The sequence below is a fragment of the Malurus melanocephalus genome, unplaced genomic scaffold (assembly GCF_030028575.1).
Source record: "Malurus melanocephalus ecotype Western Australia unplaced genomic scaffold, MMel_1.1 scaffold_318, whole genome shotgun sequence".
NCBI lineage: Eukaryota > Metazoa > Chordata > Aves > Passeriformes > Maluridae > Malurus > Malurus melanocephalus.
In genome coordinates, this window is record NW_026623550.1 from 16,928 (window position 1) to 35,036 (window position 18,109).

The following is an 18,109-nucleotide window of genomic DNA, read 5'->3' on the forward strand; positions in this document are numbered from 1 at the left end:
GAACGGCAGCGCCTGGAACGGGAACGGATGGAGAGGGAGAGGCTGGAAAGGGAACGGATGCACATCGAGCACGAGAGGAGGAGGGAGCAGGACCGGATCCAGCGGGAGAGGGAGGAGCTGCGGCGCCAGCACGAGCAGCTGCGCTACGAGCAGGAGAGGCGCTCTGCCATGAGGAGACCCTATGACATAGATGGCAGGTAAAGCCACCAAATGCCAGTGATGCCAGTGGGAAATGGCACTGCCAGGTTCTGTCTGCCAGCCTGGGCTGTGAAAAGCCACACAGGTGCTCTCAGCAGTTGTTGGTTGCATTGAGGTGATTGTGTTCAGCGCTCTTTTGAATTTAATTCCCCTTCTTTTGGTTTGGAAGGAGGAACGACATCAAAAGGCGTTATCTGGGCTAAAATGAATCTTTTGTGTCTTTCAGGAGGGATGATCCTTACTGGCCAGAGGCAAAACGAATGGCCATGAATGACAGGTACCACTCAGAYTTCAGTCGCCAGGATCGCTTCCATGACTTTGATCACAGGGATCGTGGGCGTTACCAGGAGCATTCAATAGACAGGTTGGTGGCTTATCTCCACTGCCTACAAACAAATTACAAAAAAATGTATTTAATCTCATGGTTTGCATTTTAAACTTTTCAAGTGTGGTTTAGTGGCTGTGGACTTTCTTTTCTGAAGCCATGAAAAGATCTGTCCTGTGCCATGAGTTAAAGCTTCTGGCAGGCTTGGGCAAAGTGTTTTAGCAATGCTGTTTTACATATTTGTAGGATTCTGAAAAAATTCTAAATAATACTGTATTTATATGACCTGACATTTTAGTAGGAATATTGTGGACTAGATCCTAGGTCTAACTAATCCTAGGTCCTAATCCCAAATGTGTCACGTTTTCCATAGTTCCAGCCATTTATGCCTTTTGTGGGTAATGGTGATACTTTTTGGGATGAGTGCAGGATTTTTCATCTGTGTTGTTAAATAGATGGATTTTTATAGGCCACTGTATGTTTTACTGTCACAGTCTGATTCTAATAATCTGTTTGTAGGAGAGATGGCTCCAGGACAATTATGGGAGATCGGGATGGACAGGTGAGTTGCTTTATAGAGCTACAGAAATACYTTAACATCTTACAATGTGGTTTTCTGCAGTGTGTATGTGAGATTAAATTTCAGTAGTTGAAAATTACATTGTATTTCCAAACTATGTTGGTATAATCAGGTTGTCCTGTTTACCTTARTAAGAYGAAACAATTCAAAAGCTTKTTTACTATAAAAGCTAGAYACAGTTATTCTGATAGAAACCAAARCAGGTGAGTTGTRTCAAAATGGAGCATTCCAAAAGATTCCRTAAAAGAGGCAAAGGTACAAAGTTCCATAGAATATAAGTTATGAGATTACATGGAAACAACAGCTGAACTGTAGAAATGTTTGTGTTTGAGTGCTGGGGGAAAGCCTTCAGGGCACAGTCAAGCAGCGGAGATGAATTTTAGGGAGTCATAGAACCCTCAGTGGCCTTTACTGTGATATTTGGAGGGACCTGGTTAGGCTGGAGAGTTGGRCAGAGGGGAATTTCTGAAGTTCAACAGCAGGAAATGCCAAGTCCTGGGCTTACCTTATCTATGTGCATTAATAACTCATGGGAGAGAGGATGTGGATGAGATGTAGCCAGGAGTCAGTRAGCACAAATTGGAATATTCCATCTGAAGACAATTCAAATCCCCTAAACTGGGAACACTGGAACAGGTTCCATATGAAACCTGTGAAGTCTCTGGGTGTGAAGATCCTCAAAGCCCACTGAGAGACTCTTCTGGACAGCCTGTCCTGGCTGACCCTGACCCCTGACCAGGRGGTCATCCATCAGGCCTAGWTGATGTCAGGAGRTYCCTTCCATTCCASATGATTSTGAGATGAAGTAATTARAGCWGAGCAACTTCARAGAGTGAACAAATCTATTCTGTGCRGCCCTGTAAGAGTTCTGTGCCTTCCAGCATTACCCAGACGAGCGCCACGGAGGCCCCGACCGGCACTCGCGGGACTCACGGGAGAGCTGGGGGAGCTACGGATCTGACAGAAGGATGAGTGAAAGCAGAGGGATCCCCCCACAGTCACGGTCAGTACCAAAAACACCTCTTTTTCTGCACCTAAGGAATGTTTCCAGGTGTGAAAATTTTTGGAAGTACAGCTCTTTTTTGTCCAGCTTTCACCACAAGTGTGTTGGATAGACTGCAAATGTTTGGATGCCTTGTGGATCAAAACATGCCCTTGACGTGTTTTTTTATTAATAACTTTGCATCTCAAAGTCATCATGCTTTCCATTAATTTAACATTCCTATCAAAGCTTGCTGTTTTCAGGATAGTGGTTCTCCCCCAGTATTTTCTTATTTGKCATCTTAGTTGGTTTGAGCAGAAGGATTCTTTTGAGATTTGATTTAACAGATAGCAATATAAATACAAGATTCACATGAGACTTGGTAAAGCATTTGAGTAAGTTTGTGACAGATTCACATATAAAAACTATTTCATGTGCTCTGGCTCGTGTGAGAAAGGTGGGAATTTGATGTTTTTACAGGGATGGACGTGACTGGGGAGATCACAGTCGRAAGTTTGAAGGGCACCAAGATCGTTCTTGGCAGAGCAGCGTGGATGGAGGGATGATAGGACGGGATCACGAGAGATGGCAAGGTATGGTTCTTGCACAGCTCCTYAGCTGTGCTCTGGAAAGAAGAAATACAGGCAATTATCCTTTGAGATGAAGCTGTGGATGCAAAGGAAGTGTATAAATTTATAAGTTAAAAATTTGTATTTTTTTAGGTGGCGGAAGAGGCAGACCTGGCCATGTGATGCATCGTGGCGGCATGTCGGGGTAAGAACTTTAAAATGAGTAGTTTGTTTTCCTTTTAARGGATATTTCTTCTATTTAAATTGGYCAGAGAAAYATTTTATGGGAATATCAGTTATCTAATTTGCTACTTAAATGTCARGGAATAATAAAATATTCCCCATGGTTTTATGTAGTGAATTATCATGCAAAAAGAACACARGATTCTAGGAACCTGACTATACCAGCATGAGAGAGCATTAAAATGTCTGAATCTCTTTGCAGGCGTGGCAGYTTTATGCAGGGGGGCAATCAGAGTCAGATCATGCACGGAGGAGGAATGCAAGGAGAAGGATTTGCTGGCCAGGAAAGAGCAAACAGACCGAATGATCCTCGTTTCAACCGTCGCTACTGATTGTGTTTGGTTTTTAATGCAARGTGGCAAGTCAAATCTGTTACCCAGGGTTACCATTAATTGTAACTTATGGGCTACTGTAAGTGTAATTTTTTTTAAGCTGCTGCCATATGATGTCACTCAATCCAATGTGAAACTCATTTGTTTTGTAAGGTGTTGTTCATATCCCATTTAAAAATGTTTGTTAATGAAGCATTCCATTTTCCATAAATAAACGCCAGTTTCCAGTTAATTGCTTTGTTACAGCAGTCCCTGTCCAATTGATTTTTTCCGCTGTATGTTAAACCATAATTTTGTTTCAAAGATGAAGTGTCAAAATGCCTTACAGGTGTCCCTTTGCAGCCCCAGAAATAGTGAAATACTGTGTTTCATCTCAGAGCTGTCAAAGTTAACAACCACCAGCCCAGGTACCACCGTGAGACAAGGTTAGTGGATCACAGTTGTCCAAGTTTGAATACCCTGCCACTGCAAAATTGCTACAGGAGCTTGTGGGGCATGCAGTAAAGAATTCTTTTCACCTGGTCTTGTGGCATACGATGTCTGAAAAAGGAGTTATATTCTGTGACAGCAGCAGAGGTGCTTGTGAGCCTCTACGAGTGCTTGTCAGAATCACTTTATTCAGCTGATAGATCAGGGTAGTCCAAAACTCCACCAGCTTCAGCCCAGTAATTTTACTTAGCAATCCATAATTTCCTTAGAAGCATCCACTGGCTCTGCTTTGGTATAATTTTAAGAATGAGTTGAGAACAGACATGATTGAGATTGGTGCAAATGATCTATTGCTTTGTCATGTCCAAATTATGGTTTGTCTTTGTGCAGACATCCCTGGAGGAATATGGCCTTGGCCTTACCCAAAAGATGGCTTTTATGATCCCAAGAGGAAAAAAAATCCTGTTACTTTCATTTATAGGGTCACTGGGGGTTTTTCAGTCTTKAGAGAAGGGTTTTTTATGAGTTGCCTGAAGATATTTTTTCATTCATTAATGGAGAAAGCCTATTACAATGAAGCTTCAAAAAGCAATCATCAAAGGGAAAAAAAAAGTTACAGGAGCTAATGAAAAGCATGGAGAACTCAAGTTCTAAGCATTCCAGAGGTGCAGTATTCTGTTTGTACACAGTGCTTTCTTCAAAGTGATTACATTTGGTTTGTAGCAAAAGCTAAGAMAGGAAGATGAGAGTTGTCAGAATTWTTTTAGTGGGAGGTTTGACCTGGTGAGATGGGGGGTAGACTTGGAACCAAAGTTTTGCTGCTTAAAGAGCAGTGGACGTTGGGAAGTAAGGAATAAATGGGATAAAGGTTATCAGAATTCTGAAATGAGGTGAAACATCTGCCACCTGCACAGCACAACTCCCACRGTTTAATGAGCTTGAAGCTTCCATCTGGACCATCAGGTTTAAGAGCTGCTGATGGACCCATCCTTCAGGAATTAACYTAAGCACTTTTTAAAGCTTTTTGCATCTCAGCCAAATCCTCTGAATTGGCAGTGGCAGTTGGCTTCATCATATATCTATTTGTTAAAAAAAGAAACAAAACAGCAATATTTCTTCATGCTGTTTTAAATTTGCTTCCTAATTTGAGTAAGGACTCATCCTGCTCTCCCTTCCTACTGCTGCCTCTTTTCCTGTTCTGTAGCTGTGGTTTGGTTCATTCTGTAATGATAACAATCCTATCACAAAGGGTTAAAAACACTGAAATCAATCTGTAACTTTATTTTACAATCCTGATGTCCTCCAGGCCACTGGTGCTYCTTACATTTGCCTTGGCTGTGACTGAAAAGTGACCACGTGGAAGTTTTCATCCATGCTGAAATGAAAATATGCAGAGTCTGCCAACTGGGGCATAGTGCAAGCTAGCAAAATGTTTCGTGCAGATAATCTTTGCTCAGTTACTCTCCCTGTGCTTGTACAATCACCATAGGCCATCTTTACAGCATCTTTTACCTTGGTTTTTTTAGTATTTTTTTAAACTCTTGTAGGCTTGGTTTGAGTTAGATAGCATCCACCTCCAAGATTAATTCTGTTTCAGAATAATTCTTTATTTTCAAGCTTTAGAACAGAGGCTGTACTCAGCACASGGCCAGCACTTYATCACAACTCATTTGTGACCCCTGSAGCCTTTGACCAATGCTAAGACAAAGCAATTGTTCCACTCTGCAGGCTAAAACCAACCCAAATACAAATGGAACTTCCAAAGTCTTTTATTGTAGCCCTTACACGGCCAAGCTGCCSTCCACAGGGCTGGACTGAGAGAATCCTGAACCCTGGAGAAGGTGCTCATTTCACAAGATCCTTCACGTATTTCCAGCCTTCTGTTGTGTATTCACAGGCCTTGGTGGGAGCTACAGACAAGGCAGACATGACTGTGTGCACTCCTGCAAGGAAAGCAGAGAAGAATTATTCCAAGATCATCGTAATTCAAGCCAAATTTCCTAATTTTCAAGTCTACCATTGTAGATCTCTAAACTCTGAGCTCTAACTCAACTTTTGAATAATCCATGGTTCCAGTACAGCTTTATTGTCTCAACAGCATTTGTGACACAGAAACTCCAACTTCAGGGCCAGTAGATGAGTTAAAGCAGTTACTTAAGAAAGACAGAGCTCAGTTCTTTTTTTTAAGTTCTGTTTTATTTCTGGCCTTGCCACAGACCCCATGGGTGATGCTGGACATGTCACAGTATTTGTGGACTGTGCTTCCCCAAAATTATGTGAAGACTCTTACATAAAAACTGTGTATTGCTAGGTATTTATAACATGTTTTGGCCTTCAAACAAAGTGACTAAAATTCTAATAACCATGTAATGCTCATCCTTTCTGAAAAGCCTATGGCTGAGTTTAGATTCAATTACTGAGCCGTCATTTTACCTTTATTCCAGGAAGCCGAGAGGGAAAAGTTAAATTTTGGAACACGTGGGAGCTGGAATGAGAGACAAAATATCAGCACTTTGAGGGGATTCACTTGGAATTCACATCACCCTGGCAAAGCCTCTTGACCTCAGAWCTCAAAAATACTGGGGTGTCTGCTCTGTAACCCTCAAAAGCAATCAGATGATGCTTTAAGTCTGGGCTTTGCTCTTTCCTGCAATACCAAATAGGTGCAAAAGGTGGAATATATTATTTAGGTGCTCCTGAAAAAAACATCTCCATGGCTGTCTCCTTACAGTCATCTGTTAGTTTATTATTATCTATAATATGAAAAATGCTTTTCAAACTTACAAGCAGAAACTTCTTGTTTTCTGAGGATTTTAAAATCAAGAACTACCGAACCTCTGCAAGCAATTTAAATTCAACTTGATGAACTCTTAGCAATGTAAAAAATTGGGAGGATAGTATTTCCATGTTTTTTTTTTTTTTTAAAGCACATGGGATCCTTCAAAAGCAGCTTAGGAATCCCATATAGTGAAATATCTGCCAGAGCATGTGCAATCCCTTCCTTCACCCTGCACAGTGCTGGTTACCCCCTCTCCTTTGAAACAACATCTGTGAGCAATGTCTCTGCCCCAAATTTAAAATTTTATTCACCTTCYATTTCAATCCTCTTMAAAATATTTGCCTTGAGAAATCTAATTTCAMCAGTAAAATTCCTGCTAGCTTCACTGGAATCAGACTATCACCCCAATGTTTTCTCATTCACCTTCAGAAGTGTTTGTGTTGCAGGCATCACCTGAGCAGCCCTTACCTCCAAGCCCAGGTAATTTGTCCACTCATGGACAACTGGAGGCACCATTTCTTGAGCTTTTCTGAGTGCATCAGCACCTTGTTTGCCACTGCCCAGCAGCCCCTGGTCATACGCCACATAGACAGCAGCTCCAGCCAGGCCTCCTTTGATGAGAAACCTCAAAGAATTGAAAGCAGAACAGTTCAGTTCATATTATGATCATCTGTGCATCTCTCTCAGTRGGTTGTGACTGCCAAAGAGAGGGTATCAATAAAGAAATCTCATGTCTTACTACAGGCAAAAATYAGCAGAAAAATACCTGCCTTGTCTTCATAGGACAACTATTCCGTCAGCCCCTTGAAACTACACCAAATTCACATTTTATCAGTGGTGGTTTTCAATTAAAAAATGAGGAAGTGTCAGGAGCCTGAAAAGCAGGTCCCACTTCTAAAGTCTGAGGATCACTGGCATGAATGAAATGATTTTGCAGTGGGTAAGTCACCCATGTTAATGATGTGGATCTTGCTGAAAAATCTGATATTAATCTGATAAATCTGACAGGCACCAGTATCTTGTTGAGCTCATTAGGGTACAGTTAACACCTCGCCATGCTGTTTGCTCTGCCAAGGCTTTCAGAGTTTCCCTGCACGGTGTGCAGTTACCACTTTCACATCTCAATAAGAGATCTGAGGAGATTTCCAAATTCACAGGGCAGAGATTTGCTTTCCCTCTAAAAAAAAACAGCTAAAGCCATTGTACAAACCAACAAACCAAAACCTGACAGATAGCAGTACTGCAGTAGACAGATCCAATTTTTGTATTCACAAGCATTTTGGGGCAAAGGGATTCCGCTGCTAAAATGCACTGTTGGCTCTCAAGGATACCCTCGGGCACTTTCCCGCATCGGGCGTGTACGTCTTGATCCGACCTCCGCGCCATCCCGGGCTTATGTTATGTGCCCATGCTTGTCCCCACACAGTCCCAGAGCCCTGCCCGGTGTGCAGTCACACACGGGGAGCTGCCGGGAACGGGAGCGGCCGAGCCCAAGGCAGCGGAGCGAGGTGAGCAGAGGCGAGAGACAGGGCCGGCCGCGGGCCTGGGGACAGGCCGGGGACAGCCGCGGAGCGCTGAGGGGAAGGCCGGGCGGGGAGTGCAGGGGGGAAACGCCGAGTGCGGAGTGMGGGAAGGCAAACAGCGGGTGGGGAGTGCGGGAGGGCAGGGGCCGGGCTGTGAGGGCAGGGCCCGCGGGACTCACTTGACGGCGGGGAACACACGGATGGACATGGCGGCGGCGGGGCCGGGCAGGGACAGCGAGAGTCACGTGACCGCGCGCGGCCCCGCCCGCGCCGCCGCCGTGAGGGGGACGGGCAGCGCTGAGGGAACGGGGCGGGGCTGAGGGAACCGGGCGGGCGGGGCTGAGGGGACCGGGCGGGGCTGAGGGAACCGGGCGGGGCTGAGGGGACCGGGCGGGGCTGAGGGGACCGGGCGGGGCTGAGGGAACCGGGCGGGGCTGAGGGAACCGGGCGGGGCTGAGGGGACCGGGCGGGGCTGAGGGGACCGGGCGGTGCTGAGGGGACCGGGCGGGGCTGAGGGGACCAGGCGGGGCTGAGGGGAACAGGCGGGGCTGAGGGAACCGGGCGGGACTGAGGGGACCGGGCAGGGCTTGAGGGGGCCGAGCAGAGCAGCGCTGAGCGGGCTGAGCAGCCGGTGCCTGAGCAGCCGGTGCCTGAGCAGCCGGCGCCGCTCCTGCCCCTTTGTCGAGTGTCCCCACATGTCGCCCGTTTTTCGCGCTGTGTCGCGGCATGGCGGCAGAGCAGTTTATCCCGCTGCTGTACCTCTGTCCCCTCATGTGGGCTCTGCTGCCACCTCCCTCCTCTGCTCTCTCCTGAGGTACCCGCCTTCGGGATCACTGCTGCCAACTCTCATAAATCCCTAATGAATTAAGCGTTCTCTAAGATTAGACGTGAGGGTTTGTTTTTTTTTAACCCTGTAGGCTCGCGGCGTGTGGAGACAGGCTCTTAGTGCAGAGGGCTGTCGCAATTGCCGGTGAAAGATCCTTTCTATTTTTTACTGAGGTGGCCGTGGTTCCCAGGGGAGACACCTCTCAGGTGTGGTCCCGTTCTACAAAAGCCTCTTGAAGGCTGGCTCCAGGCATCACAAGGAAAAACACTGTTTTGGCTGAAGTGCTCGGCTTCAAGACTTCACTTTGTTCCTYACAACTTGGAGGGATATGAAGCCAATTGGAAAAGTGCTTTGTGCTACAGGGGTTGTGGCTGGGCTCCTAGCTTTCTTCTGGAAAGACGATTTTAACCCAGGTAGGCTCACCAGGGGGATGATTTCAAACTGAAATGTAAGTCRCACAAGAGAAGAGGTTGAATTTCCAAATTTTGGCTGATGAAAATTCTGGAAATTCTTCATTCCTGCCTGTAATCTTATTAGAGTTGGTGGCCCCAAAGCMATGTTTCATTCCCAGAAACAAAAAGAAGCTTGAAAGAAAGAGAAAGACAAAATGGTCTAAGAGAAGGGATCCTGCTGTCTGTGTGGGGGAAAAAARTGGCACTTYGCTACTGCTTTTCTCTTTTGWTGTATTGGCTGTAAATTCCTTGGTGCCAAGAACCATCTCTGTAGGTGTGCAGTGCCCGGCACTAGGAGGGCTGATGTGTATCCAAACTGATGGCAAATATATGCAGGAGGCATTTCTTCACCTAATTCTATATCTTTTATTCTTTTTTTCCATAAAAAAGAGAGCTTGTCTGGTGCCCGTGTTCTCGTGACTGGAGCCAGTGCTGGCATTGGAGAGCAGATAGCATATCACTATGCCAGATTTGGTGCTGAAATTGTGCTGACTGCCAGRAGGGAAGCTGTGCTGCAGAAGGTAAGAACCTCTTCCTTGTATGAGGGAAAGACATGAGAGATTTGGGCTTTTACCAAACCAACCAAAAAATTAGTTGTCAGCATGATAAATTTTCCTTCAGAACTGTTGTTAAGCATAAACATGTACAGGACAATGCATACACAGTGCCTGAACTTTTCACTGCCTGAACATTTATTTATGAGGGAACGGTGTGAAACTGCATCGGGGAAAGTTCAGATTGGGCATTAGGAAAACGTTCTCCACTGAGATRGTGGTCAGTCACTGGAGCAAGTTCTYCAGGGAGAAGTGATCATGGCACAAAGCCTGTCAGAGATCAAGGAACATCTAGACCACATCYTTAAGGATATGGTTTGGTTTAGGGAGTCCTGTGAGGAGCAGGGAGTTGGATTTAATGATCTTTATGGGTCCTTTTCTATTTGAGATACTCCATGAACTACAATTCCTGTGTGATATTGTGCACCTTTTCAGARTCCAAACTGTTCTAWTTGTAGCTGTATTGTTAAAAASTCAAGCCTTTTTGTAGGTTAAATACTTTTTGACCAACTCAAATAGATGAGWCTTCTTCATCTGTACTTTATGAAATAGGACAATATTTAGAAATGGTAGCTCTTGAACTGTGGGGATATGTGACTTCCAAGGGAAGTTCTTCACTGTGAAATGGTGCAAGAGGGGAGTTGGGGACAGTGAGCATAATGATAGTTCCTAATGACTGGAAGGCATTATTTCAGCAAATAGCTAAAACTGCATATCATTGCCAGGCACATTCACGTACTCAACACAGCAAAGAAATTATGAATTCTTTTCCAGTTACTTTGGAAARAAAGAGAAGACCGTAATGTAAAGCATAACCCTTATTCCAGAAGATTTCTCCTGAAGAAGATTGTTTTTTTCAGGTGAATCTTGATCCTTTTCAAAGGTAGATTGTTTGAGCAGACAGTTAAATAGAGGTAACACTTAGCAGGATGCACATTCRAAATCTGGATGCAGAATAAATTTTCCATGGCCCAAAGAGCAGTAAATTTTAAATTAAAGTGTGTCTCTGTTCAGAACTGACTCTCACTAACTGTAGTATGTGCTTTATGATACCCTTTTTTCCTATTCTTCTTCCATATCGTTTAATCTTTGGGGTTGTGCTTTTTTTCAAGGTGATGGAGAAATGCCTGGCACTTGGAGCAAAGAAAATATCTTATATCCCTGCAGATATGTCTTCCCCTTCAGTAYCTGAAAAGGTGGTTCAGTTTGCTGTCCAAAAGCTGGGTAAGAATCCTGGGCATCTTTGGCTTTCAGGGATGTGGACAGTTCTCATTCTAGCAGGAGCTTCCTGCTTCAGTTCCCTGAACTGAGAGGGATGTTAAGGACATAGATGTACCACCAGAACTAAGCTCTGAGTCTGAATCATGGATGTGGACAGTTCTCATTCTAGCAGGAGCTTCCTGCTTCAGTTCCCTGAACTGAGAGGGATGTTAAGGACATAGATGTACCACCAGAACTAAGCTCTGAGTCTGAATCATGCTGAAACATCATTTCAGAGAATTGTTGCCAAAGTCAAACAGTTTTCCTTTCAATTCTACCCCTGAGGAGCAGTCAAAGCTGCTCCCAGATGGGCATATTTAATCTGGCTTCATGGTAAAGCACTTTCTAATCTCCTGAGGGAGTGTTTCAGCCCTCCTGGCATTTCTGAGCTCCCTGGTTGATGGTTAGGGGATGGGCCCTTTGTTTGACTGCTTTTTCTGCTGTCCAAGGGGGCCTGGATTACCTGGTGTTGAATCACATTGGCACGAACCGTTTCCAGATGTGGACTGGAGATGTGGAATACACCGGCTGGCTCATGCAGGTGAGGCTTCCCAGCTCACCTGGAACRTGGTGAGCCTGACCTCTCCTGGGACAGCTTTGGGAAGCTCCAAGGCATCTGTGGCAATGGYTGAGAACAAACCTTTTATTTCATTCATGATTGAAGTGAAACTTTGGTGGGTTTGCTGCTGGAAAATTGATTTGCTCAGCTATTGAACATTAGTGAAGAGGAATGTTTGGGAAGAACTTCGTATTTCTCTCCTTCCTTCTGTTCTCTCTCCCATTAGCCCAAGACTTTACAACTAATGGGCAGTTACAGGCAGTTGTGTCTTGTTCAGAAAGGCCAATAAATGATCAGCACTTCCTACTGATCTATGGCACATACACAAGTGCAGAACACAACTAAGGTTGTTTGAAATGGTGTCTGCACTCTGAGTCTCTGTTCAGATTTAAAGGTACCAGGTTTTGGGGCCTTGGAAACGAAGAGCTCTTTTCTTGATTCAGTCTTCTTATTCCGCTGGGTCATACTAGTTTCTATTACATTTTGGAAGGAGCCTGTTTGCTGGAGAGTAGGAATTTGGGAACATAGGTAAGAAATTCTTGTAATTTAAGACAGCAGTCAAGCTCTGAAAAGATGCTGAATTTTATGCTTCACTGTAGGCTGAGTTCAGTGAAGAGGAACTTTAAAAGGGRGCAAACTGAGACTGATTTCTTTGATAGGGATTGCAGAGTAAAGAACAGCATACAGTGAAAGCAAGGGATACCTAATTGTATCTTAAAGCCCAGGAATAACTTTTGCTCTGAATCTTCTCTACTGCTTTTTCTGGAATCCGAAAGACTCACGATGCAGTATTTGTGCCTGCCTTTACAGAGATAATTTTTCTCACTTGATGTTTGAAAAGCCAAATCCAAACCATGCTCCTTTCCATTTCTGACCACGGTATTGACTTTCTGGCTCATGCTTTCAAACCCTCTTGTTTCTTCCATGTCTGCATTTCTCATTCCAGGTGAATTTTCTGAGTTATGTGGCACTTGCAACAGCAGCTCTTCCCACCCTGGAGGAGAACAGAGGCTCTCTGGTGGTTGTTTCTTCCCTTGCAGGTTGGTGGYTTTGCCTGGATTAAGTGCTGGCCTTGTAGAAACAATGGTTCCCAGTATTGTTCATATTTCTGTTCATATTTCTCTGGTATTCAACCAATACCTAAACACATTTTCAATCTGTGCTTTTTATAGTATATAGTAATATTGCATTGTTATTATTACTATTGTTGTTTTTGTTGTATAGAGGGACACTCACCTTAACAGAGTTCATGATGCAGTATGAAAAAGCCCCCATCTCTGCCCAGATTCCCTCTCCATGGATCCTCCTTACAGCCAGTTTCCTGGTGTTTTCCATTCTCTCTTCTCCATTTCCAGGGAGAATGCCCACTCCCTTCACCACTTCTTACTCTGCCACCAAGTTTGCACTGGATGGATTCTTCAGCTCACTGCGCCACGAGCTCATCATGCAGAAGAGAAATGTGTCAGTCACACTGTGCATCCTGGGCCTGATTGACACTGATTCAGCACTGGAGAACATCAGGTAGGTATTTGGAAGAGGGTGTAGGAATTGGGAAGAGTTTGTCTGCAGGAACGTCTCTTCTTGAAAACACAACTGTGTTTAGGATGGCGTGTGCACCTGTTTGGGGAGAGTGCACCTGCCTGGGCACATCATGGAGGTTGCTCAGCATGGAATAGGAGCAGGCAGAGCTCTGTGGTGGTCAGCCTGCCSAGTTCTAACCCCGTCAGGGACTGCCTGGCTCTGAGTGATGCTCTGCCCATTCCCTTGCAGRGGTAAAGTGCACCTCAGTGCCTCACCTGCTCCCAAGGCTGCACTTGCCATCATCCGGGGAGGAGCCACCCGGGTGCCTGAGGTTTTCTACCCACGGTGGCTGCAGCAGCTCTGCTGCTTCCGGGCTTTGTTCCCCAGCACTGGGAACCAGGTGCTGCGTACTTTCTATAACTACACCAGTCCTTAAGGGATGCTGGTCCCCTCTCCCATCCCATATCCCTTCTAATCACATTCCTGCCATCCCAACCAGCCACTGGTGTCAAGCAGGAGCAGGGCAGCAGTGCTGGCAAAGTAACCTTTTCTTAACATGACTCTTGGCTCTGATCCTGCTCCAGCCATGGTTCTGCTGYTGCCACCCATCAGTCAGAGATCTTTCCCACTGTTCACTCTGTCTTAGCCTTCCTTCCATCCCCCCTCCCCTCCTTCTCCACCCTCACCTATTTGCTTTTACTGCATCCAGCCTTCTCTCAGCCCCAGTTTTATGCTCTGTCTGTCTGTACAGGATGTCCTGGAATATCTGTATATTCCCGGGACGTCCTCCTCTACTACCTATTTTTTTTTTTTTGATTCTGTGAACCTTCTTCCTTCCTGTAAGTAGAATTTTAATCTCTGTTTTCATTAAACAGTTTTTAATGTGTTGGTGTTATGTGTTGATGCTTCCTCTGTGAGGAAACACTGGCCATGTGGATTCTGTGGGCAAAGATCTGTTTCCTGGGACCTGTTAAATTAGCCCCAGGGCTTTGGCAATGTCTTTAAGTGTAAGCATTACCTAAAAGCAGGTACAACCAACAACATGAAGTAGAGCCCCAGTTACTTAGCAAGTAAAACTTTTATTAAATAAATTTAGGATTTTTTTTTTGACCGGAGTGAGGAATTTGACATTGACAAAGCTCTTATCGCACCTGTAACATTGTACAGTCACATCAGTAACTGTGATGGAAGAAACTGTAAATGCTTGTTTTAAACCAGCTTGACCTAGGATTCCCAAAGTCCTTTTTTTTTCCATTTTGCATTTGTTAATCTTTTTTCTTTTTTTTTTTTTTTTTTGTTCAAAATTAGACTAAGTTTAAACTTCATGAAATTACTTGTAGCAGAAATAAAGTACATTATACAAATCACATACATAATAGATGTTAAGTATAAAAATGGTATTTACAATAAGTAAACATGGACTATAGAAACACACAGACTCTCACAGCTTCATTCACCTCTCATAAACTCTCAGCGTCAGACACAGAAGGGTGGTTGAGGAGATGTGAAGGTACTTAAAGRACTGTGCCACAAACACCTGAACAAAGGGCAACTGGAGGAGAATGAGAGTTGGCTGAGATTCTCCAAAATCCCCATAGCTCACTTTAGTATCAATTGCACCAACTTTGCCCCACCAACTCTCTGTTCCTATTTCAATGTGCTCACACACCCTCACACRCACACCAATGTTTGTGGTACCTTATCAAACTCTGGAATATTGAAGTCGTTCATTCCTTAATCGCTCTGGGGCTTGTTGGTCTGTTCTGCCTTGCTTTCCTTTCCTTATWTTTGTAGAAACCTCAAGAGACTGTTCCAAACTGTTCAAGGGATGTGCCTTGTCAGTATGACACACCCCCYTCTCCCAGGGGATCTTTTTAAAATCAAGTTCTGAACTACATTCTGTGCTTTAGAGTATGTGTATATAGTGTATAGAGCTGTCCCTACATATATATTTGTATATATATATGTATATGCTGCATAATGTATAATCTGTCTCTTGAAGGGGGTTCTGGGGGAGAAAACCCCAGAATGGAACCCTCTTTCATCCTATTTTCCTTGCATCTGCTGGGGAAAGCTTTGCAGCAGGTGCGTGATGAGAGTCCCGCTGCTGAATTCAGAGGGAGAAAACGTCCTGTTTCATCTGGAATGAGAACTGCCCGCTCCCCAGTGCCGGGTATCGGACACAGGGAGGCAGTGTGCAGCCCCTGGGAGGCTTCTCTAACTGTGCTGGAGATTGCATCTGCTCACACTCTCTCATCTTCTCCTGCCTTCATCAAGAAAAAGCTGTTGCCATGGAGAGCTGTGAAACATGGATCTGTGCCATGTGTGGGGAGGCAGTGCAGTTCCTCTAAGTAAAGGGACTGGTTTCTGTGCTTTCAGCCTAATCAGGGAGTGCTCAGGGAAGGGTCTGGCACCACATTCCAGGAGCTTTGTCCGCAGAAGCCCTTGGAAAGGTAAGACTGAGAGCTCTCTAGATCCTTAACCAGGCTGGTGCTAAGGTGGATGAGTGACTCAAGCTGAGCAGCTGACTGTGCCCTAATCCTGGAGGAATGTATTTCTCCTTCTTCTTGCTTGTGTTGAGCAGAGAGATGTGCTCTCTCTCTCTCCCCAACCCACCCCCAGCCCCCTCTCTCTTCAAGCATCCTCCCAAAATGTTCAGGCCTATTTGCAGTGCATGCTAAGACACTGTTGCAAAGGTAAAACCCTAATTTCCAATACCTCTTGCAAGCAGTCAGTCTCTGAATGGAAAAGTTTGGTCCTGTGAGCTAGTTTAAAAAAAAAAAATAGAGACTGTATATATTTATAGTTATCTATGAAAGGGCCAGAAACAGAGCAGGAGGGAGGGAAGGACGGAAGTAAATTTCCACACATCACTGCAGTAACCTAGAGACACACCAGTGGGTTTGCTTGGTCCATGGACTCCAGCCACACCCCGAGAGGAAGAGCTCCGTGTCCCCAGGGGCTGCTGGTTTGCTGGTCCCTTTGCTTTGCACCACGTTAGCAGCAAATATACGAGTCCAGGCGTGGCAAGAATCTTCCTCCTGGGCAGATATTGAGCCTTCTCTTTCATTGCATGTCTTGGAGAGGAGGGGAGGAGGAAGATGGGGTGGGTAAGGTGGGAAGCCGAGGAAGGAAAGGGGTGGTGTCAAAAGAGTCGATAAATTTACTGGCCTCTCTGTAAATCAACCTGAAGCAGAAATTCTTCCTCTGGACTTTCCCTTCACCTGAACAGAAAGGGAGGAGGGAGGGAATTGGAAGATTAGGAGGACATCTATGCAAGCCTCAAGCTTTGAGTTGTTGCTGCTGCTTAAATGTGGAGGACTGACCCAAACCAGATCAGCCTCTCCCARTCTATAGGCTGACAGGAGCTGCCTCCTGGACAGCAGCTCTCATGTCAGGCAACTTGTCTGTGGCCCTTCAGGAACTCACCTTTTCTCTGCTTTTCTGTGATCCCTGTGAATCGTGGGATTGTCTCTCCTTGCAGACTAACTTTAGGGCCTGTGTAACAATTGCAAACTACTGGTGTTTAAAACCTTCTTAGGCGGTCAAAAGCTTCTTGGGAGCAGTTGGGCAGGAGACTAAAACGTTGCTTAGACCACAACAGGCCACTGGAACCATCTGCCTGTCAGCGCCACGAGTGCACTGACCAGCCTCACCTGCAAAATCTGCCCATGGGGTCCAAGAGTCTCCTGCCAGCTCTGTGCCATCAGCCTTTGATCTACAGCATGGAAGTGCCAGTCTCCATCTGTTCATGGACTCTGCTGGCCATGGATCTTGTTACCTGGACTCCAACCCTTGAACTGCCTTCCCACCTTGATGTCATTATAGACCTGCCTGGCAATCACTGGACAATGTCTGAGCCTGTTCAGCTTTACCAGACCTGATCCTGATCTTGCCTCTCTGCCACAAATTTGCCTGAWGATTGCTGAACCCGGCCATCACATCCAGAGCTGTGCCCTGATGGTGCCAGTTTACCTGTGCTGCAGAAGTGACTCCTGCTTGCTCACTGCTGTCAGTAGGGATGGTTGGCATCCTTGGGCCGTTTCAACTGGACCTTCAAGCGTTTCATGCCAATCTGGAAGCCATTCATGGCCTGGATAGCAGTCTGTGCACTGGAGGGGTTGTCAAAGCTTACAAAACCTGAAGGACAGGACACGGGATGGGTGACAGTGGCACTGTTGGTGCCATGTCCAATATGAATATCACCATTAGGGATCACRCTCCCCTTGCCTGATCTTACCAAAACACTTGCTCTGGTTGGTKGCACGATCCATGAACACCTTTGAGGAGATGATATTGCCAAARGGCAGGAACATCTGCATCAGCTCGTTGTCTCCAAACTCCTGGGGGAGATGGTAGATGAAGAGATTGCAGCCTTCAGGACCTGCAGGTATGGGGACAATGGGGAAGGACAAAACAGAAAGCCCCCAAAGGGCAGGGGAAGAGAAAGAGCTCAACTCACAGCACAGCACTGGAGGAGAGCCCTAGCACTGCCTCCCTCTGCTCTGACCTCCTTTGCTTGTCTCTCYGTCACTGAGGGGTTCTGAGGGCTGTCTAGGAGCAACTGGGAGGCTCTGTACAAAATCAGACTTTCTTGGCAGCAAATTCTCTTTCAAAGCTTGCCTAGTTCCTACACAGGGTGCTGGACACAACCAGCTCTGTGAGTGTCTGGGTGCTGTTTGCTGRAAGGAAATCAGCTGAGGTGAGAGCTCTCAGCTGTCCCAATGCTGGGAGAGCAGCAGATATTGCTGTGTGAAAGCTGCTGCTCTAGAACTCCCTGCACTGGTGCCTTCACTCCATAAGCCACAGCCTAAGCTGGAAACCTCCTGGATTGCCACACATCCCAYTGATGGGCTGAGCGGGTCCTGTCCACTCCTCATGAGCACCACATGCTGTTCACTTGCTGACACTTGCTGTACCAATCAGYAGGAAAGAGAAAATGCATTTGCCCCCAAATTCTGCACCCAGTTTTGAAGT

General features: G+C 45.6%; 4 protein-coding genes across 7 annotated transcripts in view; 2 read left to right on the top strand and 2 right to left on the bottom strand.

Moving 5' to 3' along the window:
* The window catches only part of LOC130580178 (scaffold attachment factor B1-like), an 18,231-nt gene extending 14,770 nt beyond the window's left edge, over positions 1-3,461 (top strand). The window contains exons 15-21 of the mRNA XM_057377514.1: positions 1-197; positions 425-562; positions 1,043-1,085; positions 1,985-2,106; positions 2,566-2,678; positions 2,808-2,859; positions 3,100-3,461. Of these exons, the coding sequence (XP_057233497.1) occupies positions 1-197; positions 425-562; positions 1,043-1,085; positions 1,985-2,106; positions 2,566-2,678; positions 2,808-2,859; positions 3,100-3,229 (795 nt within the window). The 3' untranslated portion in view covers positions 3,230-3,461. The remainder of the gene's footprint in view (positions 198-424; positions 563-1,042; positions 1,086-1,984; positions 2,107-2,565; positions 2,679-2,807; positions 2,860-3,099) is intronic.
* A 1,517-nt stretch (positions 3,462-4,978) lies between these two features.
* Positions 4,979-8,221, bottom strand: MICOS13 (mitochondrial contact site and cristae organizing system subunit 13). Its single transcript, XM_057377577.1, has 4 exons — positions 8,140-8,221; positions 6,906-7,062; positions 6,092-6,143; positions 4,979-5,601 (listed from the first exon to the last, which is right to left on the bottom strand). The coding sequence occupies exons 1-4, from the start codon at positions 8,166-8,168 to the stop codon at positions 5,504-5,506; spliced, it is 336 nt and encodes a 111-aa protein (XP_057233560.1). The 5' UTR covers positions 8,169-8,221; the 3' UTR covers positions 4,979-5,503.
* HSD11B1L (hydroxysteroid 11-beta dehydrogenase 1 like) lies at positions 7,605-13,929 on the top strand. 2 transcript variants are annotated; one of them, XM_057377576.1, is made up of 8 exons: positions 7,605-7,945; positions 8,878-9,199; positions 9,629-9,759; positions 10,905-11,016; positions 11,502-11,593; positions 12,558-12,651; positions 12,967-13,132; positions 13,382-13,929. In XM_057377576.1, exons 2-8 carry the CDS (start codon positions 9,115-9,117, stop codon positions 13,566-13,568), a joined length of 867 nt encoding a protein of 288 aa, XP_057233559.1. In that variant the 5' UTR covers positions 7,605-7,945; positions 8,878-9,114; the 3' UTR covers positions 13,569-13,929. The 2 variants fall into 2 exon arrangements, with proteins under 2 accessions (XP_057233559.1, XP_057233558.1); XM_057377575.1 differs by lacking the exon at positions 13,382-13,929 and having other exon boundaries at positions 7,606-7,945; positions 8,960-9,199; positions 12,967-13,260.
* A 247-nt stretch (positions 13,930-14,176) lies between these two features.
* CELF5 (CUGBP Elav-like family member 5) overlaps positions 14,177-18,109 on the bottom strand; it is a 36,420-nt gene continuing 32,487 nt past the window's right edge. For 2 of the 3 annotated variants that reach the window (XM_057377599.1, XM_057377598.1), the window contains exons 11-13: positions 17,373-17,516; positions 17,108-17,272; positions 14,177-16,356 (exon numbers count right to left, since the gene is read on the bottom strand). In XM_057377599.1, the coding sequence (XP_057233582.1) occupies positions 17,145-17,272; positions 17,373-17,516 (272 nt within the window). In that variant the 3' untranslated portion in view covers positions 14,177-16,356; positions 17,108-17,144. The remainder of the gene's footprint in view (positions 16,357-17,107; positions 17,273-17,372; positions 17,517-18,109) is intronic. The other variant, XM_057377601.1, reaches the window with a different exon arrangement.